This window comes from Odontomachus brunneus, unplaced genomic scaffold, assembly GCF_010583005.1.
Source record: "Odontomachus brunneus isolate Ranch 3 - 2012 unplaced genomic scaffold, Obru_v1 Obru_scaffold_218, whole genome shotgun sequence".
Lineage (NCBI taxonomy): Eukaryota > Metazoa > Arthropoda > Insecta > Hymenoptera > Formicidae > Odontomachus > Odontomachus brunneus.
In genome coordinates, this window is record NW_022639668.1 from 446,603 (window position 1) to 471,104 (window position 24,502).

Genomic DNA, 24,502 nt, shown 5'->3' on the forward strand with positions numbered 1-24,502 from the left:
AATATGAGGATAGAGTGAAAAGTTGCGGGCCTGAATAAGAAAACAAAATTTTTTTGGATTGATTTTCATTTATTTCTCAACATAATCTCCATTTAGCGTGATACACTTTTCCCAACGATGTCTTAAAGCGATTATGCTAGACTAATAGGTCGATTTGTCAAGGTCCTCAAAATAACTATTTACAGTGTCGCTGACTTCATTGTCGTTCGTAAATCTTTTACTCAGCCATTTTTTGAAGTTGGAAAAGAGACAGAAGTCGCTTGGGGCTAAATCTAGCGAGTATGGTAGGTGGACAAGCAATTCGGACTTTAATTCATTGATGTTAGTTTAATCACAGCACGAATTTTCACTTTTTCCATTTTTACAAACGATGCTTGAGGCATTTACTTTTGCTATCAAACCAATACTGAACAATTTATTGACTTAAACTTTCGAATATAAGCATATGAAGAATGAAATCATGCAACACTATTAAAATATTAAACATAGTAGAGTTATCTATATATGAGACCCGGAACTTTTCACCCTACTCTCGTAATAGCTAACTTTACCTCGCTCGTCCAAACGCTCGATTTAAGTCATTTTATGAATGAAAATTGTTTTTATTGTCCAAAAGAGTGTATCCTACATTTGCAAAAAACTTCATTCTAATTAATAACACGTCACACAAGTTTATTCACTGACGATAAAGAATATTAATAGTAAATTTCGAGACGCTCAAAAATGTCATGGGTACTTATAAAAAAAGCAGTCTTTTTCATTTTTAACTGTAATATTATTTAGATGAAACTCAGAGAAAAGTGTATGTTCTGAAAAGAACTTTGAAGTTTCTGAAAGAAACTTTACGATTTCTTTTCAACTGCTTCAATTCTCACGATAAATACATAAACAAAACACATGGTCGACATATCAACTAACTTTTCTATTCATATATAAGAGAGATATAAATATAATAAAACATATATAATATAATAAATATAATATGTAATAATAGAAAAAATATAAAATATATCTTGAGATATCATGTATTTTCTCTCTCTCTCTCTCTCTTTCTCGTTCTTTCTTTCTTCCTCCCCTCCCGCCGGCAACCCCTATTCGCTAAAGCATCCTCTCACGCGGTCCTACATCTCTTTCGGTAGTTGCGGAAACGAGCTAGCGATCGCACTCGTTCCCGAGGACCTAATCGTGGACTCGTGTGGCGTCCGCCGTTGGTCCTGCGGCTTAATTAAGTCTCAATTGCCTAATTAGTCCGCTCGAAGAAGGCGAGCAGCAGCGCGCCGCGCGGGCTGTCCCACGCGATGAAGTAATCAGCTTTCTCCGCGGCGTAGACGCGCCGATCCTCGGCTCCGCTCCACTCCGCTCGTCTTCTCGTCCTCGGTTCCTTCTCTACATACTCTCTTCTCCTTCAGCCCGAAATCGCGCACACCGCTGCGCCGGGGAACAATGGGAAATAAAGCGCGGTCTTTCCACACGCGCGGTCTCTCTATGTGAACTGGAGTACATTCGGCCGCGGTCTCTTATATTGCCGACTCCGTGCGTCCGTCCAGGTGAAGAATTCCCCCGACACCGCTGTTCCCTTCGCTCTCGTTTTGCCTCCTCTTCGACGCCGCCGACGGTGGCGGTGGCGGCAGGAAACGGATCCTCTCTTCGTGGAAGCGGAGAGATAGAGAGAGCTCTCTATATAAGCACCGGTATGCACGCCGAAACGTCACCATATTTCAGCATTCAGTCCGGTGTGCTCCGCTTCCTCTTGACACGAGTGCGCCCGTCCGACGCGTCGTCTCGCACCACCATCACCATCCACCCCCGCGAGATCCATCCCTTGAGATTCCATGGATACGGTAGTGCGACAGGTAATGCGATTGCCGACGCCACAACGGGGATGGTACCGGCGCCGGAAAAGGGTACCGACCCGATAGATCGATCGGTTTCTGCGCTCAGTTGTACCGATCTTTCCTTTCATCCATTGAGAGCCTCTCTCAACCTATCGTGTGATCTACTACGGGTGTGTTTCTTTCGCGGGGCGATTTTCTTCGTCGCGTTTGGAGTGTGCTCATTAAACGACACGACGGTCCGATGTAAGTTTCCGTAAACCACCGGCTGACAACGTTTGCGGTCGTTCAAAGTGACGCTGACTGTCAAATTGGAAATGTGAGAAAAGTATTTTTGATCATTTTCAACGTCTCGCCTATGGCTAATACAACGCAAACACTTGGAAAATTATCGAAACCAAATAAGATTAATATTAAGATTAGCATGTCTAATTAAACGAAAATTTTTATAAATCATACTGGATTCACGTATTAATTCTTATTTGTTATAATATATTACATTAATTCCTATTAATTGTATGATAAAACACTATTATATTGCTTCACAATTGTCAATTATATTACTTGCCACAATTTTATATTTCAATTATATTCTCGTTGTGTTAAATTTTGAACGTATATATTAGATATTTAAAAAACATCATCATCAGTTAAAGCATCGTTACTTCGATCTACAAATTTAAACTCTCTCATAGAACAATGATCAAAGACCAGGTTAACAAGGAAATGAATGATGAAGCGTCGGAACAGCGATAATAATCCTGTGAAGTAAAGGAAAGATTATGCAGATTACGTCTTTAATATACAATGCTACGTAACAAATATTAACAGCTGACACCATCTCGTTATTATAATAATGCTTAATTTACATATTCGTACGATGATATTATGTTGTGTTACGCGCTAATGTATGCAATTATTATACTTGTGCATCTACTAGAGCAGGAAAGTTCAATTAATTAATTGGTACGTGAGATCCTACCATTGAATCGGAGTACCGTACAATATTTTGACTGATTTGCACTCAATAGTACAATGTATTGATTCCGTACATACATAAAAAAAGATTAATACGAAGTCAAATAAACACATTGAGAAAAAAATAGTTAATCTCACCAAAAATTGCAGTTATTATAAAATTGCAACAATATACATGTAAGGTTATTGACATTGACATAATAATATAAATAACACTTACTATAAAAATAGTTCTTCTGATTATAATTCTCTCACTATGTGATTATAGTTACAAATACCAAACACTTTTTTCTTAATATGTAAAAGTTGCAGATTTAGGTTTTGAAGTCAAAATAATTCAGTTGAAAAATAATTTCTGTTTCACTGTAATGAGGTGTAAATATCAACAGAGATAGTTGCCAGTTACAATAAATTTATATGCAATTTATTTGCCAAATTTATCGATATAACGAACTTATCGTATTAACCCTACGTCGTCGCATAAGGTCTTTAAGAGAATATTATATCCAAAATAGTCTTTTCTTATATTTTACATGAACCAAATAACCTAATTAAACAAAGAAAATATTTAAGTTCTCAACATAAAAGATATAAAATAATTTTTATAGGGTTTCTCAAGGTCCCATACGTTGACTCAAAATGTAGCGCAACGACTGTAGGGTTAAGCACTTAATACGATACTCTTTCGCGAAAATAGTATCTCAATGTTTGAATGTTGTAACATCACACAAAACGTTATACACCTACGCAAGATTTAATCTACACTCATATACCCATGCATTAGTCTCGAACCAGCTATTTAATTGTCTGAAAAAAGTCATGCGTACGGGAGATGTTTTCCCGTGGAAAAGTCACAGGTTACATCCTTAAGAGCTCTCTGATTCTTTTACTGTTATGTTTAGTCTTGCGTCAGTTTTTAAAGTGTCGGTGATGTAATATCGTGCACTTTCTCACGATACGGCAGAAACGAGAGGAAAAGATAGAGGCGCGTGACTCTAATTTCCCGCCTACGCAACGCGCGCACGTTGTTGATCATCTGACGTTCTCATCTGACGCGTGGAAAGCACGCCTGGGAATCTATCGGAAATATTTTAATTACCCGTCGATCAGACTAATTACCGATCGCACACTTCTCTCGACTTTTCGACAGGCCGCGCGTTTCTTATTTTCATTATATATTTTACGCAGTAAACATCTCGTGCGCACAGAATCACTGCGTGTACGGAGTCCGTTCGCTGGAAAGATAAATTCCTTCTTTGTTCTCATATTTCGTCTCGTTTGGCACAGGTTAACAAGTTGAATCCCGACCATCTATGTCTGATACTATGATATTTACTGTACTTTATTAAGTTATATATAAAGTATTAATTGCATTTGGGGAAAGTCGGTCGTACAGCCAATAGGGATCTAATAAAACAAGATAAAATGTATATACTAAAAAAAATCAGATAAAAAAAGTAAGTAGTCAGGTAAAATATAATAAGAGCTACGCAAATTTTGTTGCACAAACTACAATCGAGTTAAATTGAAGGAAGTCATATTAACGCCAATCTGACGTAAACATTTAACTAAATTTTAATGAACAGTGTAACATTAACAGAACTGAAATATAATTGAAACAGTTGTATATATGACATAAATACTCTTTTCAACTGCCAAAAGGTTGATCTAACTGCATAACACGAGTAATTCTACATTTGATTCAATGATTGACTACATCAAATAATAAATGTATACCGAAAGATACATACTAAACATTCAAATAAATATTAGTTATTTCAAGTATTTCATAAATTTATATAACAGCAAATCTATCATCAATTCATCATAAGTATCAAATTTCTTCAAAGTATATTCTAAATCCTAATAAGTTTAATATTTCAATCAAGAATAATAAATTAAAATAAAAATTCGATTTGCTTACTGCATAAGGTCGAATCAACTTTTTCTTCCACAAAATCTTATAATATTCTTATAAAGAGAATATATTCTTCTTTTTTAAAATTTATAATGAGTATATATTAAAAAGTTTATTAAGAAATTTTAAGAAATTTCTTAACAGTAAAATGATATTTTTCTATATAAACAAATAGTACAAATAAGTATCGATTTAGCCTTATAATCGTCTCATCGAAATAAATATTTTGCACAAACAGAAGAAATTTAAAAAATCAAAATTTTGCTAAAATAATTAGAACAGTTAATTATCAATGTACAATATTAAAATCGAACTTTTCTATCTTAAGAAAGTATTCTATCTTGTTAAGTTAGAAAAATGTCTGTTTTTAACAATTTGTAAGAAAAGAAAAGAAGCAATTAAGATGTTATTTTTACAAATATTTTTTTATTTTTATAGATTGTAATAGCATTTTTTGTTATCGCAAACTATCTAATAGATTATGTGTAGACGGCATCAAAATGGGGACTGCAAAAAATATACCTTACACTTTACAAAAGTGATTAAGAAGCATTGATTGATCTGAAACATAAAACGAAGAATTTTGTTAATTTATATGAGTTCGTGCATCAGTTGAACTAAAAGTAATATTAAAAACTAAAAATTGCGAAAATGATAGCCTTTTACATATTTTTCGGTTAAAATTCTCATCTGCATTTGCATGTAAAAAAAATTATTATAAATATTGTCTTCATCGTATTTCACTTTTCGGAAAAACATGTTTTTTAAAAACGTGTCAAATTAGAAAGTAATATCTTTAATGGTTTTTTAGTTATGATTCCTGCAAACTTGAAAATTATGATTCTAAGAGAAATAAATTTAAAGCTTTAAATATTGTTATTTTATGTTTAACTATAAATTTTGACTGCTTACATTTAATCAGCATTACAAGGCCATAAAACCATATACTCTCTATCTCTTCGAACAAATCTTTCTTAGCAGTTTTTTATCTTTACAAGCCATTCTAGCCTCCCGTGACTTATATCAATCTCTCGACGCTCGGCAATCTTCAGTTGCTTGGCATCGCGCTGATTGACGAAAATTTTAGCTTGAAGATTAGCTGAAACAGCGCGCAATTAGGAAAGGATTGTTCGACCAATTTATAAAGGACATTTCTCTCAAGATTTATTGGGACATTATTTTAGAGTTTTGATTATAGCCAATATTTTAAAGCTTTGATTATAGTAAAAAAATAAAAATTAATTTTTATTCTCAACATCTTCATAATTTTTAATAGAACGTAAATTCTTCATTTAAGATGCATACTACTAAAAAAACAGCAGTTTTTATAATTTTTTTAAGTAGAAAGAATATACTTGGAGCAAATTGTCACACCGCAATGTTGAAACTTTCATTACTGTTTTTTTTTTACTATAATGAAAGCTCTAAAATATTGGCTATAACCAAAGCTCTAAAATATTGTTCCAATAAATCTTGAGAAAAATGTTCTTCATAAATTGGTCGAACAATTCCTTTCCTAATTGCGCGCTGTTTCAGTTTACATTCTGTTACTCCGATAAATATTCGAATTTAGAACTTTACGAGTATATTCTCAAAGCTTCAGACTTTTAAAATATGTAAAAAAGAAAAATCGATTTTTTGTACGCAATAAAGTTGAATATCCTCCTTAATTCAAATTGTTTTATCCAATATTTTTTATATAATGTCTTGAATTACGGTTCTTTTCGTCATATCTTTCGTAATCCAATCATCGGTTAAGCTTTTACACAATCAATAAGATTCAACATACCAATTAATGTGTTAACGATGGACAAAATCGAGTTTTCACCAATTTGTAATCGATACTTTTACGACAGGTACTGTTCGCCTTGATAGCGAGCATCAGCCTCGTGCACTGTGAGCCACCCCTCAGCAATCAATATGGAGTTCCAGGCAATTTCGCAGGTGGAAGTCATCACGGTGGAGCGCAGGGTGGCGGGAACGGATTCGGGGGCCATTATGATGGGCACGATAATCAGGATTACATAGATAATGAGGTATTTGTCGTACATACACACACATACATACACTCGAAGCTGAGTAAGCTTTAGAGCAAAGTCGCACGCCTGATCGAGGACAATACGTACAATTAGTCCCATACTCCGTTATACTATAATTTTCATTACAACTTCACCGCTTCTTATATCTACAGTATTATTTTTATTTTGCGAAACTCAGACAGATGTTTTTGTGCTGATAATTAACTCCAGCGGGATAACTTTTTTCAGAATTCTTTTTATAGATTATTAAATCTTCTGGCTGTTCGCTGCGACATCTTGATTTATGGCGTCAAAAACAAAAGAATATGTTCAAAATTCTTGCAAAATACATGAAAATAGAAAGACATGTTAATTATGATTATGAAAAGATATTTGCAATCAACTGAGCAGATATGTAAACTAATCCGAACACATTTCTTTTGCTCTAATGTTTAATAAATAACCGCAAAATTGACGTGACAAAAGCATGAGAAAAAAGAAAGTTACATGTCACGTTAATTTTATGGTTGAAAATGTTACGGTATGTAAACTCTCTCTCTAAATTCTTTTTAGTAATATTTTACCAGAGAAGTAGAGTGACAGTTGAGTCACTCGAATTTGGATTATTGCTCTTATTAAATTCAACACTCTGAATCTTCGAGTGAATACTTTCATAATCAGAATCTACTCTGATCTGAAATGAAACATTCACTTCTTCTGTTTCTTGTGATTTCGAGTGACAGTATTTTCACTATCACTTCGTGAAAATATTATCACTTTTTGTTCGTTTTAAGTCAGATTTTGCTTAACAAAATTTACAGAGTATGAATATTTTTTTTTATTTTTTTTATGTATTTTGTAAGAATTTTAAGCATGTTTTTTTCATTTATGACATAATCAGTCAAGAGTTCCGCAGCGAGTAGTCAGGAGCCTTAAACGCGACGTTGCGTTGACCCAATTGAAAATTCACGCTATACGATCTGACATAATGTGAAATCGGGTCTCGGCTCGTCTTCGATCTTCATTCGATGATTGCTAAATAGCAGTAGCTGAGATCAGTGTGCTTTGCGCAACGAGGCTTCAAATTGCACGTGCGTAATTAAGCCAGTTGCTTGTTATGCAATTAAATGATGTGGGTTTTTTTGTTTTTATTATTGATAAATTACTCATGGAGCGATTAACCGAAAAACAACTTGATGCAACCAACACGACAAAAAGATACTTTTATTTGTCTTTGAAGTGACTTTCCAGTTCGTAATTTCGTGAAATCTGAGATGACGCACATCCGCTCGAAATTTCTTAGCTAATTTCGGCTTCGCGTCGATGTGGAGCATATTGAGAGAAAAAGGCGCATTACATCATCGGAATAGACGATTCCTTTGTTCGAGGAGTTCAATGTTACTTTCTATAAATCGCGATCCCTACTTTAAATCCTTCGATCATTTCGACGGCTCTTGCGAAAAACGCAACCAGGCACTCCCGAGGTCAGAGTTGAGCGTTGTAGATCTGGATCCAGTCATGTCCTAGAAGTAACATTGAACTTTCTGTACAAAGCAACAACTGACCCGATTGCGTAAACCTTGCCCGAAGAAGCGCGCTCTGAGCTTGAACCGACTCCGCTCCACCTGAATGATCTCACGGTTTTTTGTTGGCAGTGAATAGGTTTAATATAGACTGCCGGTACATCTCGAGATATTCTACTTGATGTTGTGTCACGGTCGATGTTCCGTATCCTTTTACCGTCACGATCCGATTAAGTTAAGTAACTTAATTCGCGTCGCGCGTGTTCGCGAAGACGAGTGCGGATGAGATGAGAGACGCGGCTCGCGGAATAATTAGCTCTCTGTACGAGTTCATTACCTCTCTCGATACATACGTCGTGATTAGTGAAAAGAATTACCGTAATAACTTTTCCATCTCTCTCGCTCTCTTTCTCTTCTCTTCTTTCTGTTTTTTTCGTACGAACAAATCATCGCTTTGCACAACTTACCTTGCACAAACCTAATCGACTTCGTTCAAAACTCTACAATTTTCAAAGGATGTTTAAGTGTAGCGCCTCTCAATTATGCATATATCAGGCTACATATTGGAGATTACGAGTTGCCGATTGAAGATTGAAACTTGATCAATCGAGACAAAGTAAGGCAAGATCGAAATCATTTTGTTGAACTCTATCTCTCATCTTTTCCTATTTTAATCCCAATCCTCAATTTCCAATAAAAGGTTCATCGTAACGATATTCACTATTTTTTGCCAGTTACAACGATTGAGCAAGAAAAATTTCTAAATATAATTAATCAGTTTTTAAATGGCAATGAAAGATACAATAATATAAATCTCGAAAACATTACTTTTTCATAAAAATAAGATTATTTTCACTTTTTTAAGTGGAATTACATCTTATTCGTAGTATTGTAAAAAAAATTAATATAAATTTAATATTAATGCATAATATTATTTTTACATAAATGTAACAGTGAAAATACACAGACAGATAAAACAATAATATTTAGAATATAATATAATGAATATTAGATGCTCAGAACATATTCGAAATATAATTTATTTTCTGCTACAAAAATTCTGCCCTCTGTAATAGAGTTTTATATGTCGTATAAATTAGAATATTTCGATTTATGTTTCTGCATGCTTGTATTATACGTTGTTGAAAATCTTTATTATTATTTTACTGTGCTCTTTTCTGCTGAAATAACAGAAAAATAACATTATAAACTACTATTAAATTTATTTTAATTTTCTTTACAACATAATAGATAAAAAAAGATATGGATATATATTTTATTTCAAAGTGACTCAGATTTTTTTATGAAGAAAGATTCAACATTAACTCAATACATTGTGCTACTCAGGTTGTAACTAGTAAAAATATAATGGATACCATTACAGAGTAAATATTCACCACACACAATGTATATAGGGTGTACCAGAACAACCTTCAAAGTTCTCATAGAGGCATAATACGAATTAAGATAAATATAAAAGTTCTATACCATTCTGCAATATTCACATATAATAATTATCAAGATATTAATTACAGAAAATTTATGAATGATTACGCGAGTTATGGTAGATAAGCTGCAGTGACGACATCTGCCGTCGTATGTTTATACATCAAGTCATACTGAACAAAAAAGTCCTGTATTACCTTTTTCCTAATAACTTTATAGATTTTTAATTATTAATTAGATAACATTAATATATTATCATGAGCGATCATCTGCTAATCTTCTTTAATTAATAATTAATAATCTACAAAGTTATTAGGAAAATGGTAAAAGACTGTTTTGTTTAGTTTAATGTAATGTACAAGCATACGATGGCAGACGTCGCCACTGCAGTTTATCTACCATATCTCGTGTGATTATTCATAAATTTTCTTTAATTAATATATCTATAATTATTGCGAATATCACAAAACGTTATAGGACTTTTATGTTTACCTTAATTCGTACTATCCTCCATGAGAGCTTCAAAGTTTATTCTGAGATACTCTGTACATATACATAAACACACGCGCACGCTTACACACACACACACACATATACACACACACACATATATATATATATATATATATATATATATATATATATATATAACAATGGACAATTGTGACAAAGAAATTTTTTTATTGATTTTATTGATTCTTTTACTGACATTTTTGTTTAATGAATAGTTTTTGATTATTTGATATATTCGCAGCTCTTACTAACCGAAACTTTTTTTTTGTCACACAAACCTTCGGAAAATTCAAAAGTTTTTATTATAAAAACTTTTATTTTTACTTTTTTATTATAAAAAAAATGGTTTATATTATATCATGAATGAACGATATATGAATATGCCATTAGTTAAATAACTCTGTACATGAACGCTGTGTACATTCGTGTCAATTGTACATTCGTGGTCGAAAAGGTTGTTTTTTTTAGGAAAGAACTGTCTTTTTTGTCTCCAATAGCAGGATTTATTTTCTAATAAAAGCTCTTTCATTGGACAAAACAAATAGGGTCCGAAACTTATTTAAAAAACCAAATAACTTTTTCGACTACGAATGTACGTTATTTCCCTTGCACTACGATTCACGGAGCTGCGAAAATATAGGTCAAGTGATCAAGAATCATTCTTTAAATTAAAAAAGATCAATAAAATTAATAAAAAAGACTTCTTTTGTTCACATTTGTCAATCATTCATCAAAAAGTATTTGCTGAAAAACGAGACTTTTCTGTAAAAAAAACTGCATTTTCACAAAGTTCCCCGGAATTTGAACAATTTTTCTGTAGAAAAATTGCATTTTCATAAAGTTCCCCGAAATGTGGACAATTTTAAGCTTTATATTTGAGTTCATCAGGTGCAAAAATATAAAGATAGCCTGAAGATTTCATACATTTTCCTTATGGGCAAAGTGTGGCCCTTTTATAGCATTATTCTTTGTTCTACATTATAAGTATATCCGAATCGAGCAAGACTACTATGATACTTCTTCGGTTTGAATAAATCTTCACCTCTACGAGAACAATTTTTTTCATATAGTCTCTCTTTAATACTGGCACATTGTTAACAGTATATGATTACGTCGATGTTGAGATTGAAATTCATGCCAAACATCACACCGACATAGTAACGTGTCATCGCGACACACCGACATAGTGGCGTAGCCATTACAAATTCGAGTCGACCGACGTGATGACGACGACGACGACGACGACGTGGTGAGCGAGAGCGTGGCGAAAATGCGCCATGAATGATGTAACAATATTAATAGGGTGAACCGCGACCGCGGGCATAATTCACGGTAAATCGTTATTGCCGGTTAGCTAATCGTCCCGGGAATCTGCGAGCGCTCACGAGACGCGCGCTCGCATCCCGCGCGCGGATTTGCGTCGGCGAGCGAACGAGCGAGCTACGTTGCTGCTGCTGTTACTAGTAGTGGTACGTTAACGACGGTAATGCTGTGGCATGAGCCAGATTAAATCGCGACGGCTTCTTCTCGGCGTCCTCCGCTCCACTTAGCCGACTGAAGGAAGGAGAAAAGCTTGTCGTCTCCCGAAGAGATATTGCATCATCGCGGATGCACTCGCGCGCTTCCCCGTCCCTCTGGTTTGCTGACTTGTCTGGTCTCCTGCGTAGAAAGCAATTCATACCTCTTCCGCTTCTTCTAGCCTAAAGCCTACGAGTTCGGCTACTCTGTCAAGGACCAAGCTACCGGCAACGACTTTGGCAGGCAAGAATCGAGCGACGGTGAGACCGTGCGCGGTGAATACAGGGTGCAGCTACCGGACGGTAGGACGCAGATCGTCACTTACACCGCGGACTGGAGGACCGGTTTCCACGCCGACGTTAGATACGAGGGCACCGCGACTTATCCGGATCAGTACAATCAGCAAGGCGGCGGCTACAACAACGCCGGACAAGGTTTGGGCTATCCGGGAAATAACATCGGTGGCGGCGGTGGCGGCGGCGGCGGCGGAAGTTACACCGGAGGTTACACCGGAGGTACGTGATATAAGTGCAATTCAATCAGGGGTGAGAAAGTTACTTTTTTCAAGTAGCTCGTGTTATCTATTGAACGAAGTAACTCATTACTTTCCAAATATCCAAATAAACTTTGATGATCACGACATGAGACAATCAAAGAAAATTGATGAGAACTTGACTATTTTTTTAACGACATTTATTAAGCAAATATATTATAAATTCATACAATGATGTAAAATTTTTGTTATATTAATGCAGCAATAAATTTATTAAGTTACATTTAGATTTTTATATTGCATTTTATATTACATTATCTACTGTTTTGAGCAATGATAATTTCTCTGATGTGATAAATATGAGTGCCATATGGATCACTCGTAAAAGACGCATCCTTTACAAATCAACTAGTAAAATTGCTGCCAAATTTACTTGTCTATGTCATTTTGACAATAGTTCGTTATTGTTATTATTATTCAAGAAGCAATGAAGAATTGTTATGCTGTTCGCTACTTTTTTTTATCAAATTGCAAAGACTTTTTTCAATTCATGCCGCCTATCACAAGTACATATATATTCTACATGTGTAAAGTAACGATAAAAGTGACAATTACATGTTTGTATTAGCTCAAAAAGTATAATCGCGTTACCATTATCGTTACTAATAATAAAAGTAACTGTTACCAAATCTTACTGAAGAAAAGAAACAGTAACGATGTTGCAAATAACTCATTACTTTCCAACTCTAGATTTAACGTTTCATTTTTTTCTTTTTAAATAGTACACGAAGAAAATATTTTGTAATAAAAGTTATGTGAAAATTATATTTCTTTCTTCAATGTTTTTAAAGCTGGATTATACTGAAATTATAATATAAATTACTTCAAAAATAATAATTTTGACAATTTACTTATACACAATATAAAAACATTCAAGTAATTGTAAGCATTTTCTAGTAAAAAGTCAAACGTGCATAACATTTTTAAACAAATATATATATATATATATATATATATATATATTCAATATAATATCCAATCATGATACTATATAGTATCAACACAAGACTACAAAAATTTGATTACAATTTTTACTTTACAATATTTTCTCTGTGTATATTCAGCCATAAATCTCCGTTTGTTAATCCTTTAAGGTCAATGAATCGACCCCGTCCGAATAAATTTTTTTTCTTCATAAAACAGTCTTAAAATACACTCTTAATGAAGTGTTTTCCGAAAACTTTGACAGTTCAGAAGTATAATTTTCTGTATATACATTATTATTATATATATTCATATTTGCATTATGCCGTAGCTACAGAATTTAATAAATTTTATAACTATGACAAACATAAAAGCGCTAATCTTGTACTTTAAGATAATACCGATAAAAAATTAAGAAAAAAATTTTACTTTTTTCTTTATTCAATTTTAAACTTTATACAATTCTGCTCTGCACAAGATCACTATATTAGTTTTTTCAACGAAAATCACTGTTTCACAGGTTTGAATGAAAAATATAATACTACTTAGGATCGATAGTATTATATCGACGGAATCATTATTTTGCCCATATAAAAATTTTAAAAAAGACCCAAAAAGTGAATGTACATGATTATATATACTGAGTCTTAAAGAGTTAATCTTGCCACAGATTCATCAATTCACTTGTGTGTATTTCTGAATATTTACGGCATAATTTCTCTATTATTTTCATGTTTTACACTCTAACAGGTAATCAAGGTGGCTACAACTACCAGTCGGGCGGTGGGCATTACAACAACGGCAACAACTATAATAACTACCAGTTCGGCTCTAATTCCATAGACAGTTACAATAATTTCGGCTCAAGGAACACTTACTCAGGAACACCGTCTCCCACGTACGGTCCTGCCTTTCATTAGAATATACAAAACAGTATTATAGAATTACTGATTCTGCATGAGAATACCCGCTGCCTTTTTAAATAAAGATACCTTTTCATAAAAGTGTTAATTATATGCATTACCTCAACCTTTATTTAATCTTACACTTAAATGTATTCAACATTATTCAAGCTGAAAAACTGCGGTTATCATTGCATCTTTCGTGTGGCAGTCGCATTAACGTCCCGCGAGACGTTCATTCGGCAACGAAAAATCATGGTTACAGGTATACACGTGACCGAAACATTGTGACATCGACTAATGAAATCACACTTCCGTTATAATTACACACAGCCGGCGAAGAAGCATCTCGACGATTATTCAACCCCGTGGCGTACCGTGTTCGTTATTCATTTTGCATCTTACATGTAATCCCGGAAAACAGCTCCAGCTACTACCATATTCATCTTGCGAATATGCATCTTGTGTCTACAGATTGCATATGTGATTGCGACGGTATAAAATTCCCTCCCCTTTTTGTCTGTCAAAGAATTATGTATTCAACAAACTTCATGGTTGGCTTCATTTCATCTCTCGCTAATATATCATCTTATTTCATCTCTATAATTTAAACAAGAAAAAAGTTGCATACAACCGTTAAATTCGAAATACATTTTGTATTTTAGTCATTTTGTATTTTTGTGTCAATTAAATTAGTTTCGACCTTAGCTATTATTTGTCATTTTCACATTAAGAGAATACTTTCTAATATATAACGAGTGATCATTTGCGAAAGTAAGGCAGACGGTAAACGTTGGCGTTTTTTCTTTTATTGTGTCAAGTTCAGCGCTTAGATTATTTGTAAGAACACTATCAGATGTTTTACATTATGTCATCAGGAAGTTTACGTACACGTTCGTGGAGATAAACTTTCTCCAGCGTGTATAAAATCCAGATTGCACATAACATACATAAATTTCATTACATCGCGAACATACATCGCAGCACGTGTAAAAGTATCCGTCATTATGAGTACATCATCGTAAGACGACATTAATAGTGGCTAATGAAGAAGTACGAGACGAGTTGTAAAACTAGTTCATCCATACTCGAGATTAATTGGAATCTTAAGCCAAATGATTTTTACATTTGAACAAGTGTTATCATGAAATATAATACTTAATATTTCAAAATCGCTCAAAGACAGCGGAGGGAGTTAAGACACAACGGAAATAAAGGTGAAAGTGGCAACAGGTGTCCTTGCTGCAGAACCGACAGGATCATTGAAAAGAATTCGAGTGCAAGATGAATTGTGAACGGAATCGAGACGCTTGTCGTCGATGTTATGCGTGTGAAAGGTGTACGCGGGATTCATAGGTCGTCTTTGAACAAAGAGCTTGAGAGTAGTATATTTATCGCTTTGACGGGGAAAGTTGAGCTACATGCATTTTCGCGTAAGCAATTTGCGAATCTTGAGGACTGATTAGGAAATGCTCCGATAGGGGATTCTTGTTCGATTTCATCATCAATATCTGCGATTGCTCCGATAATATAATTGCTAATCTATGTTGCTTATAAGCCAACATCAAGAATAGTACATATAACACGCGGAGAAAATATTGTAGTAAAAATTGTAACAAATGCAATTTTGGACAATACAGAAATTATAACCGGAGTTAATATACAGGGCGTCTGACACAAAATATCTCATACTTCGTATACATATGTATAGATTAAGTTAAACTGAACACAAAATTCCTTTACCATTTTTCAAACAATAATACCATATAAATATCAAACCATATAAAATTTTGTTATTAATTAAAAAAGATTAATAAATAGATCACACATGATACGGCAGATGAACTTTGATAGTGACACCTACAGTCGTATGCTCCTAGATTAAGTAAAAGAAATTCTTCATCATTTCGCAAATAACTACTTAGACCTTTTATTATTAAAGGATATTGAGGCGCATTATTACACGCGTGATAATCCGCTAATCTTCTTTAATTGGCCCTAGCTATGTAAGAATAAAAACTTAACCTACACGCAACACGTTTTAAAAAAAATGAAAATGAAGAGACTTGATACATGATTTAAAAAGTAGAGATAGCTCTGAGGTTCTCTTTGCAATCATTCAAGAAATCAAGCATGAATTAATTTTCTTTTCTTTAAGTGTGTATTCATTGACAAACTTAACTTTTAAAAATGGGTAAAAAAGCAAGTAGTAAAACATGGTACAATTAATAGAAAAAATTAACTGTTTTTTAATTCATTTTAGGCGCCCATAAAGCTTGAATCTTTTTTTATTTTATATAAAAAGACCCGTTAGAGTATAAACTACCTGTTAGGGTATGTAGATTTCTGAATTATTAATTGGATTAAAAGTTCTGCAAAATTGATTTAATGTACAAAATGATTTTGCAGAACTTTTAATCCAATTAATAATTCAGAAATCTACATACTTATTTGCAAAATAGTGTAGGGTTTTTTTATTTACTTTAACTTAACATAGAAGTATACAACTGTAGATGTCATTATCGCAACTCATTTCACAGCCATATCGTGCGTGATCATTCACTAATCTTCCTTAATTAATAATTAAAAATGTTACGTGGTTAGGGGTAATGGTAGAGGAATTTTGTGTTCAGTTTAATCTCTAATTCATATATGTATATAAATTATATAGAACACTTTGCATATCAAATATCCTATACGGTAATTCCAGTCATAATTTCTTTATAGTCCAAAATTAAAAAATTGTAATTTTTATTACATAAAATTTTTCTCCACGTACATTTCATATTTATATTTCTTTTCTTACAATTGGTATTGACATCAATGACGAGTATTTTACAACTTTTATTTTGTCACTTTTAAAATACTTGATAATTTTTTAAATAAAAAAAATGATTATACATTATGACATTTACGAATTTTATATCAATAATGTTATTGCAAAATTATTTTTTTAATCACTTTAAATTTTGTCAATAAAATACTGTCAAGATTGTGTGACTAGAAAATACCACAAAAACTTGCTTTTAAATCAAACTTAAAATTAATTCTTAATGCATGAATGAATATTCCAGTCGATTAGAGCTAATTTGTTCCGGTGACGAAATAGTATATCAAACTTACTTTTTTATTTCAAATGAAAATATCACTCGACTTCAAAATGAGAGAATTTATTTTATGTAGGTGCAAAAATCACTCGATTTTAAATAATTCTCGATTTAAAAAAATTTGTTATTCTATTTGCCGCCGGAAATTTTACTCGAGGAATTTACAGACTTTTTGAATAACGATAACATTATTTTCTAAAATGAATAACAGTGATGAGTTATTTTAAAAAGTAACATTCGCAATGGTGAGATACACCTTGTGCAAACCCACCTTGAGAATTTGAGTCCAGATTACTCGAGAATAGATGTCGAGTTACGAAGCGCAGATCAATATATTTGGACACCTTTGCTGCGCAATTCACCCTGATTCACTTCGCACAAGCATCTCACTTTTTCAGAGATGACATAGCTGGATCAAGACTCTCGGCCGAAGACCTGGCGAAGAATAACGACGCGCGCGCTCGCGCATACAAATACGCGTAGGCACACGTGTAACACACGACGAGTCTTCCGCATCGCATAGAATATTACGTAATGCCATTTATCCCCGATTACAGAGCAAACGGCGCATCATGAAGCCTTCACTCGGATGAGTTACGCGGTCATTTATTCGCGCACGATTCTACCTGTCGATGCTTCGCTACGTGTGGAACGTAATTAATAATAATTTCGCTAGGATTAATTAAGCATCCCCGATCACCGCGACGTATCGACGTCGCCACACAAAAACAGAAATTGTAAGAAAATTTGGAGAATACTTCTTGCTAAACGTTAAGCTATAAGTTGACAAATAATTAGTGTTAGGTAATAACTAATCAATTAAAAGTAAAATTTAAAAATTTATAAGTTAAAAGTTAATAACTTTTAACTTAATTTAGTTAATTTTAAATAGATCAACTTTTTATATAAATAAAAATAAATTATGAATATTAAAATCATTACGGGTTGTTAATGTAAAAAAAATAAAAAATGATGCCAACAGAATTTTTTTCGTCTCTTTGAGCACTAGAGTTCTTCTCTTGCATAAATTTCTGAGCACAAAATAATAATATTTTTGTACAAGTGATTATCTTTTCATTACTTCAGATAAATTTAATCTATAATTAAAAAGTTAATTATACGAAAAACATATTTATTGCTTAAAATAATTAACTCTTAACATTAAATAATTAATTCTATCTTAATATAATTTTTAATTACGTTAATTTTTATTTATATATCTTTTAATTTAATTAAGATAATTTTATAAACTTTAAACTTAACTTTAAACTCAACTTAGTAAAAAAGAATTTTTAAATTAACTCTGTAAAAACATAACTCTATAAAAATACTATAAAAAACTCTGTAACATAACTTTGTAAAAAATATATTCTCAATGGATAATGCGACTTATTTATTGTGTTCCTTGTCACTCGTGGAGAGCGAACAAAACTTAAGGCGGCGTGAGATTTTAGCGAAATCGAAAGAATTGTATGGTGTTCACATATCTGTGTGTGTATGTGTGTGTATGTGTGTTTGTGTGTATATAAGAAATCGCTAACGTAACGAGACACGTAAGTAGGTTGAGGTAAGTGATCGTGATGAATGAAAAGATGACCCACGCATATACCGGAATCAGACAGTGTTTGCGAAACAGCCGATTAATGCGATAATCGATGTGCCCAGATTAAGCATGCGACTCGTGCAAAATCAACTTTGTTTAATTAACGTTTGTTTGTACAAAAGAAAAAACAACAAATAATATCTCAGAGTATAGCGAGGATTTTTATCAATAATAAGAAGTGAAATCTAAGTTCTTAAACATATGCTTATAGTCGTTATTTAAAACTTGTCTCACGGGAAATACTGATTTAGTACTCACATGGATCTGAATTTAGAGTTAGATATGTTTCTCTATTTAGATTAAAGATAAATATAAACTAGATAAAAAGAGATAGACTAGATAGAGTTAAATTTAGTTTCTCAATTGAATCACACACAATATATAAGTAAATATAAAAGTCCTATACAGTTTTGCGATATTTGTAATGATTATCAAGATATTAATTAAAAAAGATTTATGAATAATCTCACGAGCTATGGTAGATGAGCAGTAGTGGCGACGTCTGTCATCGTGTGCTTATATATTAGGTTAACCTAAACAAGAAAGTTCTCTACCTTTTTCCTAACAACTTTGTAGATTTTTAATTATTAATTAAAGAATATTAATATATTATCGCGAGCGATCATCCGTCAATTTTCTTTAATTAATAATTAAAAATCTATAAGACAATGGTAATATAAATCTATTAAGACAATGGTAGAGAACTTTTTTATTCAGTTTGACTTAATATAATTGCACGATGACAAATCGTGCTATTATCGCTCATCTGCTATATCTCGCGTGATCATTCATAAATCTTCTTTAATTAATATCTCAATAATTATTGCGAATATCACGATATAAGACTTTTATGTTTACTTCAATCAGTACTATGTCTCCACAAGAACTCTGGAGGTTGTTCTGGGACGCTCTGTATAAGAAATATGGCAACATCTCCCATACATAATAAATTAATGCCAGATTTGAAATAATTTCATAATGTGTGCTATTATATTTATTATTTCTTTTAACATAGAACATTTAGATATTTTCTAATTAAATAAAGATATTTTCTAATTAAATAAATTCTAATTAAATAAAATTGACTATTTATTAAATATAATAATGAGTATATTTTCATTAAATACAATACAATAACATTTATATTCATACTTCTTTTTTTACAATTGACATCAAATGACTGATTTATAACTTTTATTTTGTTACTTTTAAAATGTTTGATGATTTTTAAAATAAAAAAATTATTACATATTATGTGTGTGCTATTTGCGAATTTCATGTTACTAATACTCTAGACAATATGAGCTCTAAAAATGTCGCATCAGATAACTTTAATATTATATAAAGATGACCTTTTAGTCATCTTTATGATACAACTTTTAGTTATAAACATAACTAAAAGAAATCTTAAACTCATTTTATACGTCATTTTTAGAGTTCGTATTATCTAAGTACTGTTGTACATTTATCATTTTAGTCATTCTGAGAATTTAAAATATCTTGATATATTGATATTTTATATTTATATTATATATTTGAGATTTTATTAATAAAATATTGACTGACTAGACAGTAACATCAGAACCTTCTTAAAGTCGTCTTAAGTTCATCTTTAGATGTTGCATAGTCACGAGATGAATACCACAGTACAGCTTACAGCGTTCTAAGATAAATTTAAAACGATCTTAAATATAAAAGCGCACTATGAATACCGTCTTTACAGATATTTCCTCAGTGTAATCACAATCTCAAGGCGTTTAAAGTAGTTTACGTAACGTAAAAAAAACACAGGATTGTTGAAGTGCGCGGTGAAAGGTCGCCGTGTATCTTTTCGACGCACGCGCGCGGGGTACCCGCTATCACGTCAGCGAAATTCGCAATTTCGACGAAATTACTAACCAACCGCATGCATATTTGTTTTATGGTAATACGAGCCCGAAACAACCTACCATATAGGTACTACCACCGTAATTACGAAGTCGTCGAAAAAGGTGCTTAAAGTTCGCGGTGCGCAGTTAGCGAGACCGATAGTTGGCCAATCATCCATGCGCACACACGCTACAAAGTAAATTAATACACATTATACATATATTATATGTAAATGTAGTTAAATAATACCGCTATAGTTAATTAATTATGCCCGCCTTTCTTCCATAATTCTTTTTACTTTTATAGAGCGAAGACGGCGTCCTCTATTTTCTTTTATAACTCGATTTGATAGCCAATCAAAAGAATCTCGCCTATGAAAAGATATTCCGTTAGCGCTAACATGCGATACGTATAATGGATGTATAATAACTATTGCGATCGAGAGAAGCGCGAGTGTGCGTTTTAGAAATTGTGTTTACCGTGTGATCTTTCTAAAGTATAGTAATAATGATAATAATAACATTCTCTAATCATCTTGTGCATTAGGTTCTATACTGTATACGCAGGGCGCGCGTAGGATAGCGTGCTTATTGAATTCGTCTTCCTCGTATGTAGCAAGCAGCAGAATACGAACGCCTCGTCTATAAGGTGATCATTTAATATCCCCTTCCTTCCCTCCTTATTTCTCGTCAGCATCCTCTTCCGTAATAGCTGATATCGTCCGTAGAAAAACAAAGTTAATAGCCAAATACACAATCGCGTTCGTGATTGCATTTACAACAGTAAAGTCTGATCTACAATATGCTTTGCTTCCTGCTTCTTTCTCTTTATCTCTTTCTGACTCAAACCTTAAGCTTCAAGCCAGAAGAAGATAGAAGACAAGAAACAGAACGCAATGAGCATATTGTAGATCAGGCTTAACTCGTTTGAACTTTTTGCTTTCTCTCAATGTGACGTTGCGAACCACACTCGCGCAGCCTTATGACAGAATTGTGGCTGATTTCGCAGGTAGAGTCGGAGAAGATAAAGTTGCACCACTTTGTTCGCCACTGGCAATAGCAACGGAGCGACCGCACCTAACGAACGAAGCTCTAAGAATGAGATAGGTCATTATGGAGTCTGAACCAGGCTCGTGGCTAAATTGAAAGACAGATAGTCGATACAGTAACTCTGCCAGTGAATGTTTTTTTATTGCCTCTGTAGCCTTTGGTGTTTTGTCCGAATCATTGTCCGAATATAGAAATTGCTCAACGTGTAACGTTGAAACGATAATGAATGATATTAACTGAATTGATTGATATTGATCGCATAGATTAAATGATATTGAATTTTATTGACGTTGTCGTTATATCCGCTGTGATAAATATCGAAGAATCGTTCATGAATAAGATACCTATAAAGCGATTTAGTAAAGGAATAAAGTAAAATGTTCAGATCAAACATAATCCGATAATATACAGATTTTGTGTATAAACATAACCGTTAAATTGGAAAAAATTAAATTAAAAAATTAAATTTAAGAGTTACGCAAATTTTGTTGCACAAACAGCAATCAAATAAAATTGGGTGGAAATTGAATGAAATTAACCTGATTGAACTTAAAAATTCAAACTGCGAAATGTAATCAACAGCACATTGATGTTTTGTGGATATCCTAAAGATGTCTTGCTGAAATATACACAGAATATGTTTCTCATCCTTCTTCAGAACGTCCTAAAGAATAAATGAGCGCCACGGATTGTACAAAGAAATATCCTCAGGATATTCTATTTCAAAGTCCTAAGAATATATATACCATGTCCATAGGATACGTAAGTCTTGGAACAGCCATAATTTATTTATAATTATCAAGATAATTAACAAGTTATTGAAGCACTTTATATGCTACTTGAAGGATTAATTTAAGCTATATTAAATATGTCAGGACCACTCAAAATGAATTTAGAAATTATTTACAAAATACATGTACATGTAAATAAATTATATTCTTATTAATTTTAATTTTAGTTTTGAGTAAATAAGAACTAAAAAAAACATACTTGGTTCAAAATTGTTTGATTAATTTTTTCAATTTAAAAAAAAAATCGATAATCTACAGTTAATCTCCCTAATGAAATAACTTGTTTTTGATTAATTCCCAAAAGTTAAGTTCTCTCATTCCATCATTATTCTGATCTTCACTTTCAATATTGAATATATAATTTATGTTATGAATATTATACGCTTTCAATATTAATGGTTATCAGAACACAGCTCGCTGTGTGCGCGAAATGCATCGCATTTTATGTATAGAAAACACTACTCGAGCACATGCAGTGTATAAATTTTTACTTAAAATTTCGGGACTGAGAAAAATAATATTACTAGACTTAAAAAAATTTGTTTACCTAAAAATAATATAAATAAAAGTGTTATATACATATTTAATCGATTGAAGATTAATTTTTGTCCACCCTTAATATACTCTCTCATCTATCCTTAATATATAATATACTTAAGTAGACATTTTTTTATTTAGATAGGACGAAATGTTCCAGAATCATCTTAAATACATCCAAGATAGAGAGTATCTAAGGACATTCTGTGCATATCCAAAATAATCTCATATTGTCTTATCTAAAATAATTAGTCGTTACTATCAATAAAAGTTACCATCTTTCAAACAATAATTTGATCTAGCGCCAATAAAATATTTTTAGTGTATCTGTGACCTATTTTCGTAACCTTCCTCAATATTTTGGAACCATGTATCAGATAGACTGTACTGCATCTATCTGAATAAATGAAAATCAAATGGGGCGATGTCTGGAGAGCGCACTGGGTGTGGCAGGACTTTCCAATCTACTCGAACAACATCTTTTTAGTCGCAACGCCAACATACGGTCTGGCATTGTCGTGAAACAGGATGACTTTGTGTCGTTATTTGAAGGCGTTTTTCCTTCATGACTTAATTTAAACGCCATAACTGTTGACTGTAGCGATCTCCTATGTTTGTCTCAATAGTAATAGTTCATAGTAAAATACTCCTTATTGTTCCCACTAGACATACGGAAGAATATTATGACACTGCAAATGTTACATTTTGTTGTGAATGTTTGGCATAGATCAATCCATGACTTTTTGTACTTAGAAGTGTTAAAAATAGATCCACTTTTCATCACTCTTAACTGTTCGCCACAAAAAGCTTTGTTCTTTGTGCCTAGCAAGGTACAATGAAAGACAGATTGTAAGCCGGTTCGCAATCAAGTTTCTAGAGAAATGAGGAAGCCATCTTCCCTTCTTCTGAATTTTTCCTATTGTCTTCAAATGATACTGTTGATTCATCTACTCTAAGCTGTTCTGCAAGCTTTTTTAATGTTTAGATCAAGTTTACGTTAATCAATGCTTCCAATTTATTGTTCTCCATCTCATTTGGACGACCAGAACGTGGTTTGTTGTTGACATTGCAATCACCATTTCTAAATATTTCAAACCACCTCTCAAAGACAGTAGCTGACACAATATTCTCTCCATAAGTCTCACAAATCAATCTTTTAGTTGTTACAGCAGTTTCATCTCGATTAAAGTGATAAAATATACAGTGCCGAAAATAAACTTTATCTAATTTCATCTTCAATCGTTAAATGTAACGTTTCGGAATTATGAATTGTAAACTATCAATTCTGATCAAATATGGCAATATGCATGGAAAGAAAATTTATGTTCATATAATTGGGTGAAGATCAGACGAAGACACTGTGTGTAATAAAAAATTATATATATACAGGGTGTTCGGAAAGTACCGGGACGCCCGAATAT

General features: G+C 32.9%; 1 protein-coding gene across 1 annotated transcript; it reads left to right on the forward strand.

Moving 5' to 3' along the window:
- Nucleotides 1-1,687: 1,687 nt before the first annotated feature.
- Nucleotides 1,688-14,448, forward strand: LOC116852362 (pro-resilin-like). The gene is made up of 4 exons (XM_032832638.1): nt 1,688-1,853; nt 6,585-6,764; nt 11,928-12,261; nt 13,974-14,448. The coding sequence occupies exons 1-4, from the start codon at nt 1,833-1,835 to the stop codon at nt 14,141-14,143; spliced, it is 705 nt and encodes a 234-aa protein (XP_032688529.1). The 5' UTR covers nt 1,688-1,832; the 3' UTR covers nt 14,144-14,448.
- Nucleotides 14,449-24,502: the final 10,054 nt, after the last annotated feature.